General features: G+C 40.1%; 1 protein-coding gene across 1 annotated transcript in view; it reads left to right on the top strand.

The window, feature by feature from the left end:
* Positions 1-10,569, top strand: part of EFCAB6 (EF-hand calcium binding domain 6) — a 108,522-nt gene that overhangs the window by 79,377 nt on the left and 18,576 nt on the right. Inside the window, 4 exon segments of the mRNA XM_019471983.1 lie at positions 224-383; positions 2,897-2,958; positions 3,481-3,676; positions 7,016-7,204. Coding sequence (XP_019327528.1) covers positions 224-383; positions 2,897-2,958; positions 3,481-3,676; positions 7,016-7,204 — 607 coding nt within the window.

Genomic DNA, 10,569 nt, shown 5'->3' with positions numbered 1-10,569 from the left:
ACCAGAGGAGAAAGGCGGGGGGGGGGGGGGGGGGGGGGGGGATGTTGGGTTTGAGGTTTATTTGCGAACAATTTGGCAGTCTTTGAATAAATTATATGAACTTACCACACACAAATAAGCTCAAAATCTTTCTCTGCCCCTCCACCCCTATTTTGTATATTTGTTTGTATCCTTTTTATCTGATTTAACAAAGGAGCTAAAATAAACATCTGCTCTCTTTCAGGGATAAATTTAGGGATTACTTCCAAGTTTTCAATAAGGCCTTTCATAAAGTGGATAAAAATAGAGATGGCTATGTAACAGTATGTGACCTGCACAGGATACTACAAGAATTCAGCTATTACCTTGATCATGATCACTTCAGTAGTCTTCTAAACAGGGTTGTATGATTATCTCCTAAGCACCTCTTTGGTCACACCCAGCAAAGCTTATAAGCTTCTACTTAGTGTTAAGCATATAAGAAGCTCTGTTAAAACTAATGGAGATAGATACCCACATGATTAAAACTGCATATAAGTGAAGAATCTTTTTAGGCAATGTATTGATTCTGCAGGTAATGAGAGTGAAATGGCTTCTTACATAAAAAAGTATGCTTTGAGTATGTGTATTTGTTTGTTAGTTTGTTTTATTTAATTTCAATTTAATAGAGCAAGTGTGTGAAACAGATCCTGTTTAAAATAGAAACAGAATTAAATCAGGTTATAAAATAGCAATAATTTTCCAATGATCCACTGCTGCTGCCATGCAAAACTATGCTTTTAATTCTCTGTGTTATGAGTAAGAAGAAAAATCTCTTTTGTAGAGGCTGAAGAACACAAAGGACCTGCTCCAACATTATGTAGCTGGGGTTCTCTGCACCAAACAGTCCCCCAAAGGTCATATGCCTGGCAGCACTGGGTTTTGTTCTCCAGAGCCTGCCACACCAGACCCTTTTTTGAAATAAAATTAACAAAGTCTTTTCACAGTTCACCTTTAACTGGGTGATCAACTTTTTATGAATTGAAACCTTAATAGGAATCTGCTGCTTGTTTCTTTCTCAAAGACCTCTTGATGATAAACACCTCCATTCATTGTAATTTTGTGCAGATTATTCCTTTCTTGATCCAAAACAGTCTTTTCTAAATAATACAGAGTAGATTAGCATATGCATTTAGTTTTATTACTAAAATTTTAATGCCCACTTGGCAATTTATTTCTCCGCTGAAATGGTGTTGATTATTTCCTTTTCCACACACTGTCTCCAATATTGGAGCCAGCTTGACACGGGTAGTATGTGGGAGTGCTGTGCAGCTGCAAGATGCAAAATCAGGGCTCTTGAATATTTTTTTTCTTACTAGCAGATACGGGGTCTATAGTTAATTTCTTTTCCAGCCTGTTTTATAAAGCTTCCTCTTTGTTTTACTGGCTCTCCCCATTAATTAGACATTCTTGTAACTGGATATTCTGGTGATTGGTAGCTGAGGCATTGGTCCCCAGTGATTTACTGTGGAAACAGATGATAAAAGTACGTTACAGTAATTCAATTTTAAACAAGGAAATCAGGGTTGTGTAGTGGGGCCATCTCCTCTGTCAAGTCTTGGCTCTCTAGGAGTTGTCTTGACCATAATTCTAACAAAAAAGCTGAATGCAAGACTAAAAAAAGTCCAGCCTTTCCCCTGCAGCATAGGAATTGTCTACGTGGGTGTAAAGAATCTATAGTTCTGATAATTGGCTATAAAATTATTAAAGTGTATTAAAAACCTCTCCATAGATGGTAACTGTAAGATCAATCTGGAATAATTCCAGGGGAGCCAATGGATCTGTATCAAAAACACTCAACGTATACTGTAGTCTGGAGACTCTCTGATTGTCTTTCAATGTAGGAAATTCCATAAACTGACTGCACTGGCTTTATATTGGGTAAGCGAGAGCAGAGCAAGCCCCTGCTATTGTATCCCGTGTCGTGACCTCCACAGGCTCATTAGACAGATTTGAAGTCCTTGTTTAAAATATACCAGGTGTCTTTCCATTAACTGGTCACAAGTCACAGGACATTGGAGGAAAGTAGCTTTTCTTGTAATGGTTAGTGCTATTCATCTCGTCTTAGTCTTTCATGCTAAATAACTTTTATTTTCACATATTTTCTGCATATATGAAGCTTGCCTTAATTCCAGTCTTTCAATGGTAAAACATCTTTGAATAAAAATTAACTTAGTTTGGTAACAAAGTCCTCTGCAAAAAAAAAATAAATTCCCCAAATCATATGCAAGAGCTCATCTTTCCCCATGCTGATATTTGATGAAAAAATATATTCACTGCTGTTACCTGGAGCTATCTGTAGTCAGCTCTGTAACCCGCTGAATTTCCGATGTGACAGAACATGAAATTCCCCAGTGTCTGTGATCCAGCAGATGTTTCAGCTGACAGAAATTGGGCAAGTTGTGAGTGCAGCCTGCAGCGCCCGTGGGCTGGGCTCCCAGGTACAGCCTGACCACAAGTGATCAGAAGAGAAACCCTCACTGGACACAGTGTGCCACGAGTCAACGGTGGCAGCTGCTGGCCAAATGCGCCAGCCCTCTGTGCAGCTCGGTGGACGCACCAAAGGAGGGAGGGCCGGCCAGTGCCTGAGACACAGTGAGGCTGAGTCCTGCCAAGAACCTGTAAAATAGTTCTCTAGTGGCCTGCCAAACCATGCAGTACAGGTTGAGAGGGAAGGTAAGCCCTTCTATCACAAACATAAGGAGAAGCATTGTATGCAACCTGGTTTGGTTTCCTCCCATGTGGTAGAGAAATCATAAGTGAGTATAGACCTGTGCTGGTACATCCATGAAACGTATCATGGAGCAGTACTGAATGTCCTAGCTTGTGTCTGGTAGCAGCGTACCGGGCTGTGTGTGGTTCTGCTTCTTTCTCTCAGAATTGTAATGATCGCGATGTATTGGGCGGCTTAAGCAGCACTTCAGCATCTGCGAATCAAAGGTATTTTTGTAAAGCAGAAGGTCAAGGGAAAGTACCAGCACTTTGCACAAGGAACATCTACTCCTCCACAGAGTCTATTAGACTGTGTTTACACTGTGACATGAAAAGGAGATTCAAGGGCAAGGCTGGGAGCCTACATGTTCTCCGGCCACACTGGGGATGGTAAGCTCAGCAGTAGGTTGTGATCAAAATACTGTGCTGTGCTTAAAAAGGACAAAATTAATGCTGATGGACTGGAAGGTTGTGCGCTTGGGCCCAGGCTAAAGCAGGTCTCCTCTTGAGCATCTCGAGATTGGCCTGGATCTGCATCTTAGAGTGTGGTTGATCTAATTGATCGGATTGACGGCTTAGACCTGAGAAGGAGCTTGGGCTGGAACTAACAGGATTTATACACTGACAGCACAAGCATACCCTGAAGTGCTGCTGCAGTACAAATAATACATCATAATAATTAATCAGTACAGACAACACTGAGATAATTATTTAAACTCATTGATATCTCATTCTGTGTTTTTCCCTTAGCTTAGGAATCAGCATTCATGACAGCAAGCTTTCTTGTTTTGATTTCCTGAGAGCAACTGATGATGGCAGAGCATCTAAATACCAACAGAGACAAAAGCAGGCTGCACCACCTGCAAGCTTTGCAGTGCTCAGCTTAGAACAGACCCTAATTAAGATAAAAGAAATAGTTGCATCATCTTATGGTTCGTTGTACAAGGTAAGTTTCATGTGGTCACTGCATCTTATTTAATCTCTATTTTTTTCTGCCTGGCTGGGGACTAACCCAAAAGCTTCAGAACTTTTCTGCTATTAATTGAGTGCTACCAACAACCTTGGCCTATGTAGAAATAGCGTCTTCTGACAACTGCAGACTTTTTTAATTGATTGTACTCCGGTAACTCCACAAAACAAGCATATCAAATCAAGCCTAGAGGTTTTGTGAAGATAAGGATTGGAAAGGAAAAAGCGAATAGCAAATTATCTCTTCCCCAAACCCCTGAATAGCAAATTATCTCTTCCCCAAACCCTCCAGTTTCCTCCTCCAGTTGTCTGTAAATAGTGTCCCAAGCATGTAAATATCACATGGCTTTCAAATAGCTCTGTTGAGTTTCCTAGGCTGAGACTTATTATACGTAGGTATAATGTGCTACTGCAGGCAGGCATTATGGTTTTATCAGCGTGAGACGACAGGATCATGTAGCAACTGAGGATACAGACATATGATCAGATGTGAGCACATTATAGTGGCTGCAGAAGTTAGCACCTGTCAGCTGGGGCTCTGCAACTATCTGCATTTACACTCTTGGCCACTTCTGACTCTAACACAGACAGATAAGGTGCTTTAGCTGTTGAGCAGCAAGTTTCCTGGTTTTCCCACCTGTAAAATTAGAATAATAAAAATAACCACTTCTCTCTAGAATTTTGAAAGCCCTGAAAGAAAAAAACGCTGCATATTAAGCAGTCTTAGACTGTTGTGTTGGAGTCTACTGAAACGCAGCAGCCTCTAGACTAAATAATTCTTGATGCCACAGTAAGATTGTTTTCAAGCATGGGAAAGAATAATCAGAAAGACCTTGAAGGAAACATTCCTATCACAAAGAACTGTAGAGCCATCTCATCTGCACCTGCAGTTTCAGGTCCAGTTTAAGCTCACGGCTTTAGAGGCAGGCTTATGCCTGCAAAGATGGTCTCGCTACCCCCGTATCCCCAGCAATGTGGTCCTCCCGCCCGCCTTGTGTCAAAACCAGTACTTGTCTTCCCACCCAATGACCCGGGTCAGGGAACTTCAACCTGACAAAAGTGATCAGTTGTCCGTGGCCAGTTGCTGCCCGTACAAGGGAGGGGAAGGGAACAGTGACTGGGAGGACGATGGGGGTAGAAATTCCCTGTCGTCAGTGGCTGCATTTCTGAAATCTCAATCTGTGGACTCTGTCCTGCAGTTAAAAATAACGCAGGCTTCCAACAAAGACGTCACTAGTGATGTCACTGGTACAAGCACCCAATAAAAAGTAGTACCATGGGAGATGCTGTTTCTTTACAGAAATCTCTTTTCACACTATTTGGAAACTCTGGTGACGTTTGTAAACTTATTGAGGCCACGTTGCCATTTTTGGCCGAATAGACTAACTATTGAACAGGATACTGAAATATTTATATAATCACTTTACATTTTTCATAGTAAAGGGAAAAAAAATCCTTCCTGTGCTCTGCATTACTGAAATAAGAAACAGATAAATTCAATAGCACAGGTTAGTGTTTGTTAAATTTTAGTAGAAGACAATATCTGTCCTCTCATCCCTGTGTGTTTTGGGAATGGAGAAGGTCACAGTTTTGTCTGCTGAGGGTATGATTTGAAAATGACTTTTGGCATGAACAAATCATCCATTTAGTCTTTTAGGGTACCATTTGGTGGTTAATATAACTTCAGGGACCAAGGGATTTTCTCCATGGAGAGCCAGACTTTGTTCACCATGTTATGGAAAAGCAGAATTTTTTCTCATTTCCCTTACATGAGAAAATTAGGAAGTTCTCAATTTTCATCTGAGCCATGTTTTGAGTAAAAGTTGCTGCCACCGATGTGATGGGGGACTCTAACGACATAAGCTTACAACATAATATTTTGTTAGAAAGAGGCAGATCTGAAAGCACAGTTCCTCAAGCCCACCTCGTTGGAAAAAAAAAACCCCATCACATCCCATCCATGACATTTCTACAACTGAATACAGACCTTTGAAGTTTCATAACAAATAGTTAAAGAGTTCAGGTGGGTCCTCTCTGTCAGTATAATCATTTCCCATTCATTTTCACCATACTCAGTACAATGCATACTATATACTCAATGCTTTGTTTTTCCCATAAGACTTTCAGTATGTAAGCAAAGATGAAACTTTCATATTAAGAAGTTATAGAATTCTCTTTAGTGATCAAAGGATTCCATTTTAATGTCCTTTGGATATGGTAGCATTTGTTTTGCCAGTAGACATGGTTCATGTGCATGAAAATATACATTTTTAAACCCGTTATTTAGAACAGTTCTAATGCTAAAACATAAAAATTGCTGTGTTGTTACACCAGTATGTTATAGTGTTAGCAGACTAATAGGGCTTTAAACCTCAAGTTTTGAAAGGTGTAATATTCATTTACATTTATGGAATCAGTGATTTATATGTGCAGCATCATAAATAAGGGGCAGAATAAAACAAGGGGCCGTGGTAAGTAAGTATCAGCCAGGCAGAATGAGAGTGCATATGACACACAACTTTTCTAGACCTTGGTATTTCTGCCACTCATTTGGACTACTCTCTTGCATGCCTTCTGCCGCAACTGTGCTAGACCTAATCTGTTTCCCCTGGGAAAACTTTGGAAAACTCCCACAAAGAACAGGCTGGGCATTTTGTGCAAGGGAGGATGAGAAGAGAGCAAGTAAGCTTTCAAGATGAGCTGGAGCTAATGAGGGTGAAGGACTATCGAGTCTTTTAGGGAGTAGAAAACAGACTTGCCCCACCAGAGACAAAGGGACAATCACTGGGGGGGGGACGGGACGGGGGCAGACTTCAGACTTGCCCCACCAGAGACAAAGGGACAATCACTGGGGGGGGACGGGGGACGGGGACAAAAGGCAAATTAAATATGCTCAGGAGAGTTTAATTTAAAATATTTTAATTAAAATTATTTAACGCAGCCCTTAAATATTTTTGTTTGTTTCCTCTCTTGTCTTAATGACTACCTTCTCTGGAATGTTTGGATACTTGATATAATGCTTTTTTGCTTTTACTGTAGGTTGTTTATTTCCATATTTATATTTACACGTGGTACAGAAATACAGACTATTTTTGGCTTATTTCAACAATTGCATCTCATTTTTAAAGGAAAGGAAAGCTTCAAACTAAGGAAGGTTCCGAGAAATGTGTTTTGTTTCTTCATGTATAAAATACCTGCAAGTAAAAGGCATATGGGTCTCAGGTATTTCCATGTGAACTGCTAAATGGTTGCTAAAAAAGACTTCTCTTTTGGAATGTCTAGATTTGCTTAAATAATTTGAATTCTTGCTTCTCAGGCATTTTCTCTATTTGATAAAGAAGACACTGGCGTAATTAAAGCACTGGAATTTCAGCAAGTACTCGACCATTTCTGCTTTAAATTATCAGACAAGCAGTTCAGGCACCTTCTCAAGAACCTTAAGCACTGTGAGGACTTCACAGTAGACTGGAAAGTTTTCCTGAAAAACATAAATCACCTCACAGAGGTAAGAAGAGCCACCAAGCTATAATATATTTCTTTAAAAGATATGATCTGATGCGTTAGAAGTGACTGACTGACTAACTAACTAAGCATGCAAAATTCACGCATCTTTCTGTTCTCTCAGCTGAACTCCACCGAAGCCCTTGCCTCCTTACAAACTGCTCTCGGAAGTTAAGTCTTGTGCTCATGTAGATTTAGGTCTGTACATGTGGCAAGCTGAAAGCATGACCACGGATACAGCCAGATTTCCCCAATGGGGTGACGTAGGATGTGGGATATCCAAATATTCCTGATGATCCTTGACCTGTCTAGGTGACTGCTGGACAGAAAAGTGAGTGGAGAGGGAAGCCCGCTGGTGTCAAACAGTAATAGCAGTGTAGATGTAGCAGGAAGGTCAAACACAGAGATTAGTCAAGAACAGAGAAAATCTTGACTGCAGTCATGGACAGAGTCTTCTGATGCTCTGAATATGCATGTCACAACAACTCAAATAAAACTAGAGTTGCTGTTTCTCTGTGGCAGATGTTTGTGTCCACAGTGCTTCGCTTGGAGTCGTTCACTTGGTGCAGAGTGCAGGAACAGATCCTTCAGTTCATAATCACATCCTTTTATCACTGCAGCAATCCTTACCATGTATGTGAATAACGGGAACATTATCAAAAGGTGTAAGTAAAAGATGTCTCTGTCCTATTTTGTTTTCACAGTCTTTCCCTTTCCTCCGGCTTCTCCCCTCTTAGTCTGCCTTACCCAGCGGGAAGCGGGTATAAGTAGATCTGAGGGTGCAGGAGTCCAAATGACATTACCTTACAGCTCATTTCTGAACTTGGCTACGGATGTGAAAGCTGGTTACTAGCTGGATAAAAAGCAGTTCTAAAAAAAAAAAAAAAGTATTAACTTGCATCTTATGTTCTGAGAAGTAACTATGTTTCATTTTCAAAAGTATATGCTTGAAGCACAAATAAAATAAGAAAAATAATAATCACCCCCCAATGGAAAACCATATAAAAAGCCTACCACTTTATTGCCATGGCGATAATAGAATGTTGTGCTAAACAAATCCGTATAGAGCTATACGGCGATTAAATCTTGTGTCATAAAGTAGAAGCTGGAAAACCAGTGAGATCTGTCTCAGCCTCTTCACGTCCCGAGTCAAAGTCTGTCAGGCTTCAAATAATCACAGGGCTTGAGTGATTCACAAGAGGAGGAGGAGGAGGAGGAGGAGGGACCACAGGTTTCGAATGAAGGAGGACCCATAAACAGCTCCAAACGCTTGTAATGTGTTACAGGCTTCTGTAGCGGGTTAGAGACTTTATTTATGTGTGTCAGTTACCAATAGGCATAGCTTTACCAAAGTGCTTATTATAAGGGTAGCTTTATTCAAAATTTTATAAGGTTGCTTAAATGTATTTTATTCTCTGTAAATTTAGCATTAATATTTATAGTAGTGCAACTGTTACTTTGTCCTTAGTGGCAGGACTACATTTAATTATAGTTATTTAAAAAATAGTTGGGGATTTTTAAATATTTATATTTTCAGCTTGCTAAAATTAAAATGCAATCTTAACAGATATAATAGATTACATGGTTCTCAAGTGTAAAACGGTGGAATACTTCGTATAGGCTAGAAAATGCCGCATTTCCCCTTTTCCTGCTTTTATGCTGATATAAATTCAATAAGTTTCAACTGAGTCATACCAGCACAAAAAGCAATTGTATGAAATGTAACATATCTGTATACTAATTTTAAGAATGTATTTGTGTGCTGTAATATGGACCCGCCAGCAAGCTTTCGTGTTAACTTTAGAATAGGTAGCTGCTTTTGTTAGGGAAGGTTTTGCAATAATGTCTTCTCATCCTCAAAGTAGGTGCTAAGCCTCCTTAACAACTTGACAAGCTGCACAATCCCTGGGATCAAACTCTGCAAGAGTGTACATTTTAACATGAAGTCTCTTTAACAGTTAGTCTTCCAAGACCCCAAATACTTTCCAGCTCAACTTAGCAAAAAAGTAAGCTACCTCCACATCTTTCAGGAGGTACTCGGTCCATGACAGGACTGGAGCCGGTACTGGTTTTTTCAATACTGAGCATTCACCTTGAACAGTTTTCTGTGCTGTGTTAGGGGTAGAAGGGATAAATCCATCATTAAAACCTCACATTAATCCACAAGAGAACATTTTTGAAAAGACAAAACAAATACGAACCAGGTTCACAGTGCTGGCTCACCTTCCAGATGCTCTCAAATCTCATGTTTTCATTTTGGGTTCAACCCAAAATTTCCCACGCCTTTGCAATTTCATCCCACCCTTGGGTTCACACGTACTCCTGGGCTCCTGTGCAGGTTCTGAGAGCAGGCTGGTTGTTAAATTATTCACTTCATCCAAACACGCTACAATTTTGGCCTGTAAAGTATGTATCTAAATTAATGAGCTATGCAACTCATTCAGGCACGTTAGGAAAACTGATCATTACGCTATACAATTTGATCACTGAAGTATATGAAAAAGTAACAAGTAAAGTATGCAGCTTGATCATTAAAGTATGGAAAATTTACTGAACTAGTAAAGTATGAGCCTGGGATGATTTTTGTCTCAACTGGCACCTCATAAATAAAACCCACAACCACAAAGGCAAACATTCACAAACCCAAAAGCCATACAGGTTTAAGTTGTATTTTTTCCATAGAAAAGAGCTGAATAAGGGGAGACAAAAAAAATCTCGCGGAAATTATTTCTAAATGTTTTATGCGGCACGTGGATCTTTTGATAGCTTTGACATATGTTGATGAGCTTTACATTCTGATTAACTCTCTAGAATACGAGCTACAGCAGCTGTATATGAGCAGAATGCCCACTGAAATACACCTCTGTAGAGCTGTAGGGCTATACTATACAAAAATAGAATTAAAGAAATGTAAAGTAATTTAAGCAATATGATTGCATCTTAATATTCAGATAAGAAAGAACCAAGGTTATGGCATTTAGCTTGGATGTTGCTAACCAACTGCGGAAGAGCTGAGGAAGGAGACAGAGAGGACATTGTCTTAGGTGGGATGCTATTAACCACCAGTGGAGACTCTGAGGATATTTGTAAAAGTCCAGACCTTGGAGCCGGGAATACGCATCATGAACTTTTCTTGACTGACCTGCCAGTCTTGTGATTAATAAGACCTGAGTGGAGCCCTTCTGCATTAAAATTAAGTGGCTAACGCAGTCCAGCCTAATGAAAGCTGCACTTGGGAATCAGACCCCCCCAAAAGAAAATGTACTTGCATGTCCTTCCCCACTGTGAGCTATTGCAGATGTGGAAGGGGGAAAAAAGTAAAGAACATGTTAAAAGCGATAGTTCAGGGCGTGCTGGTCAGGTCTAGAA

The sequence above is a fragment of the Aptenodytes forsteri genome, unplaced genomic scaffold (genome assembly GCF_000699145.1).
Source record: "Aptenodytes forsteri isolate BGI_AS27 unplaced genomic scaffold, ASM69914v1 Scaffold241, whole genome shotgun sequence".
Lineage (NCBI taxonomy): Eukaryota > Metazoa > Chordata > Aves > Sphenisciformes > Spheniscidae > Aptenodytes > Aptenodytes forsteri.
The sequence above is the reverse complement of the archived record's forward strand: the minus strand, read 5'-3'. Positions and strand labels throughout refer to the sequence as shown.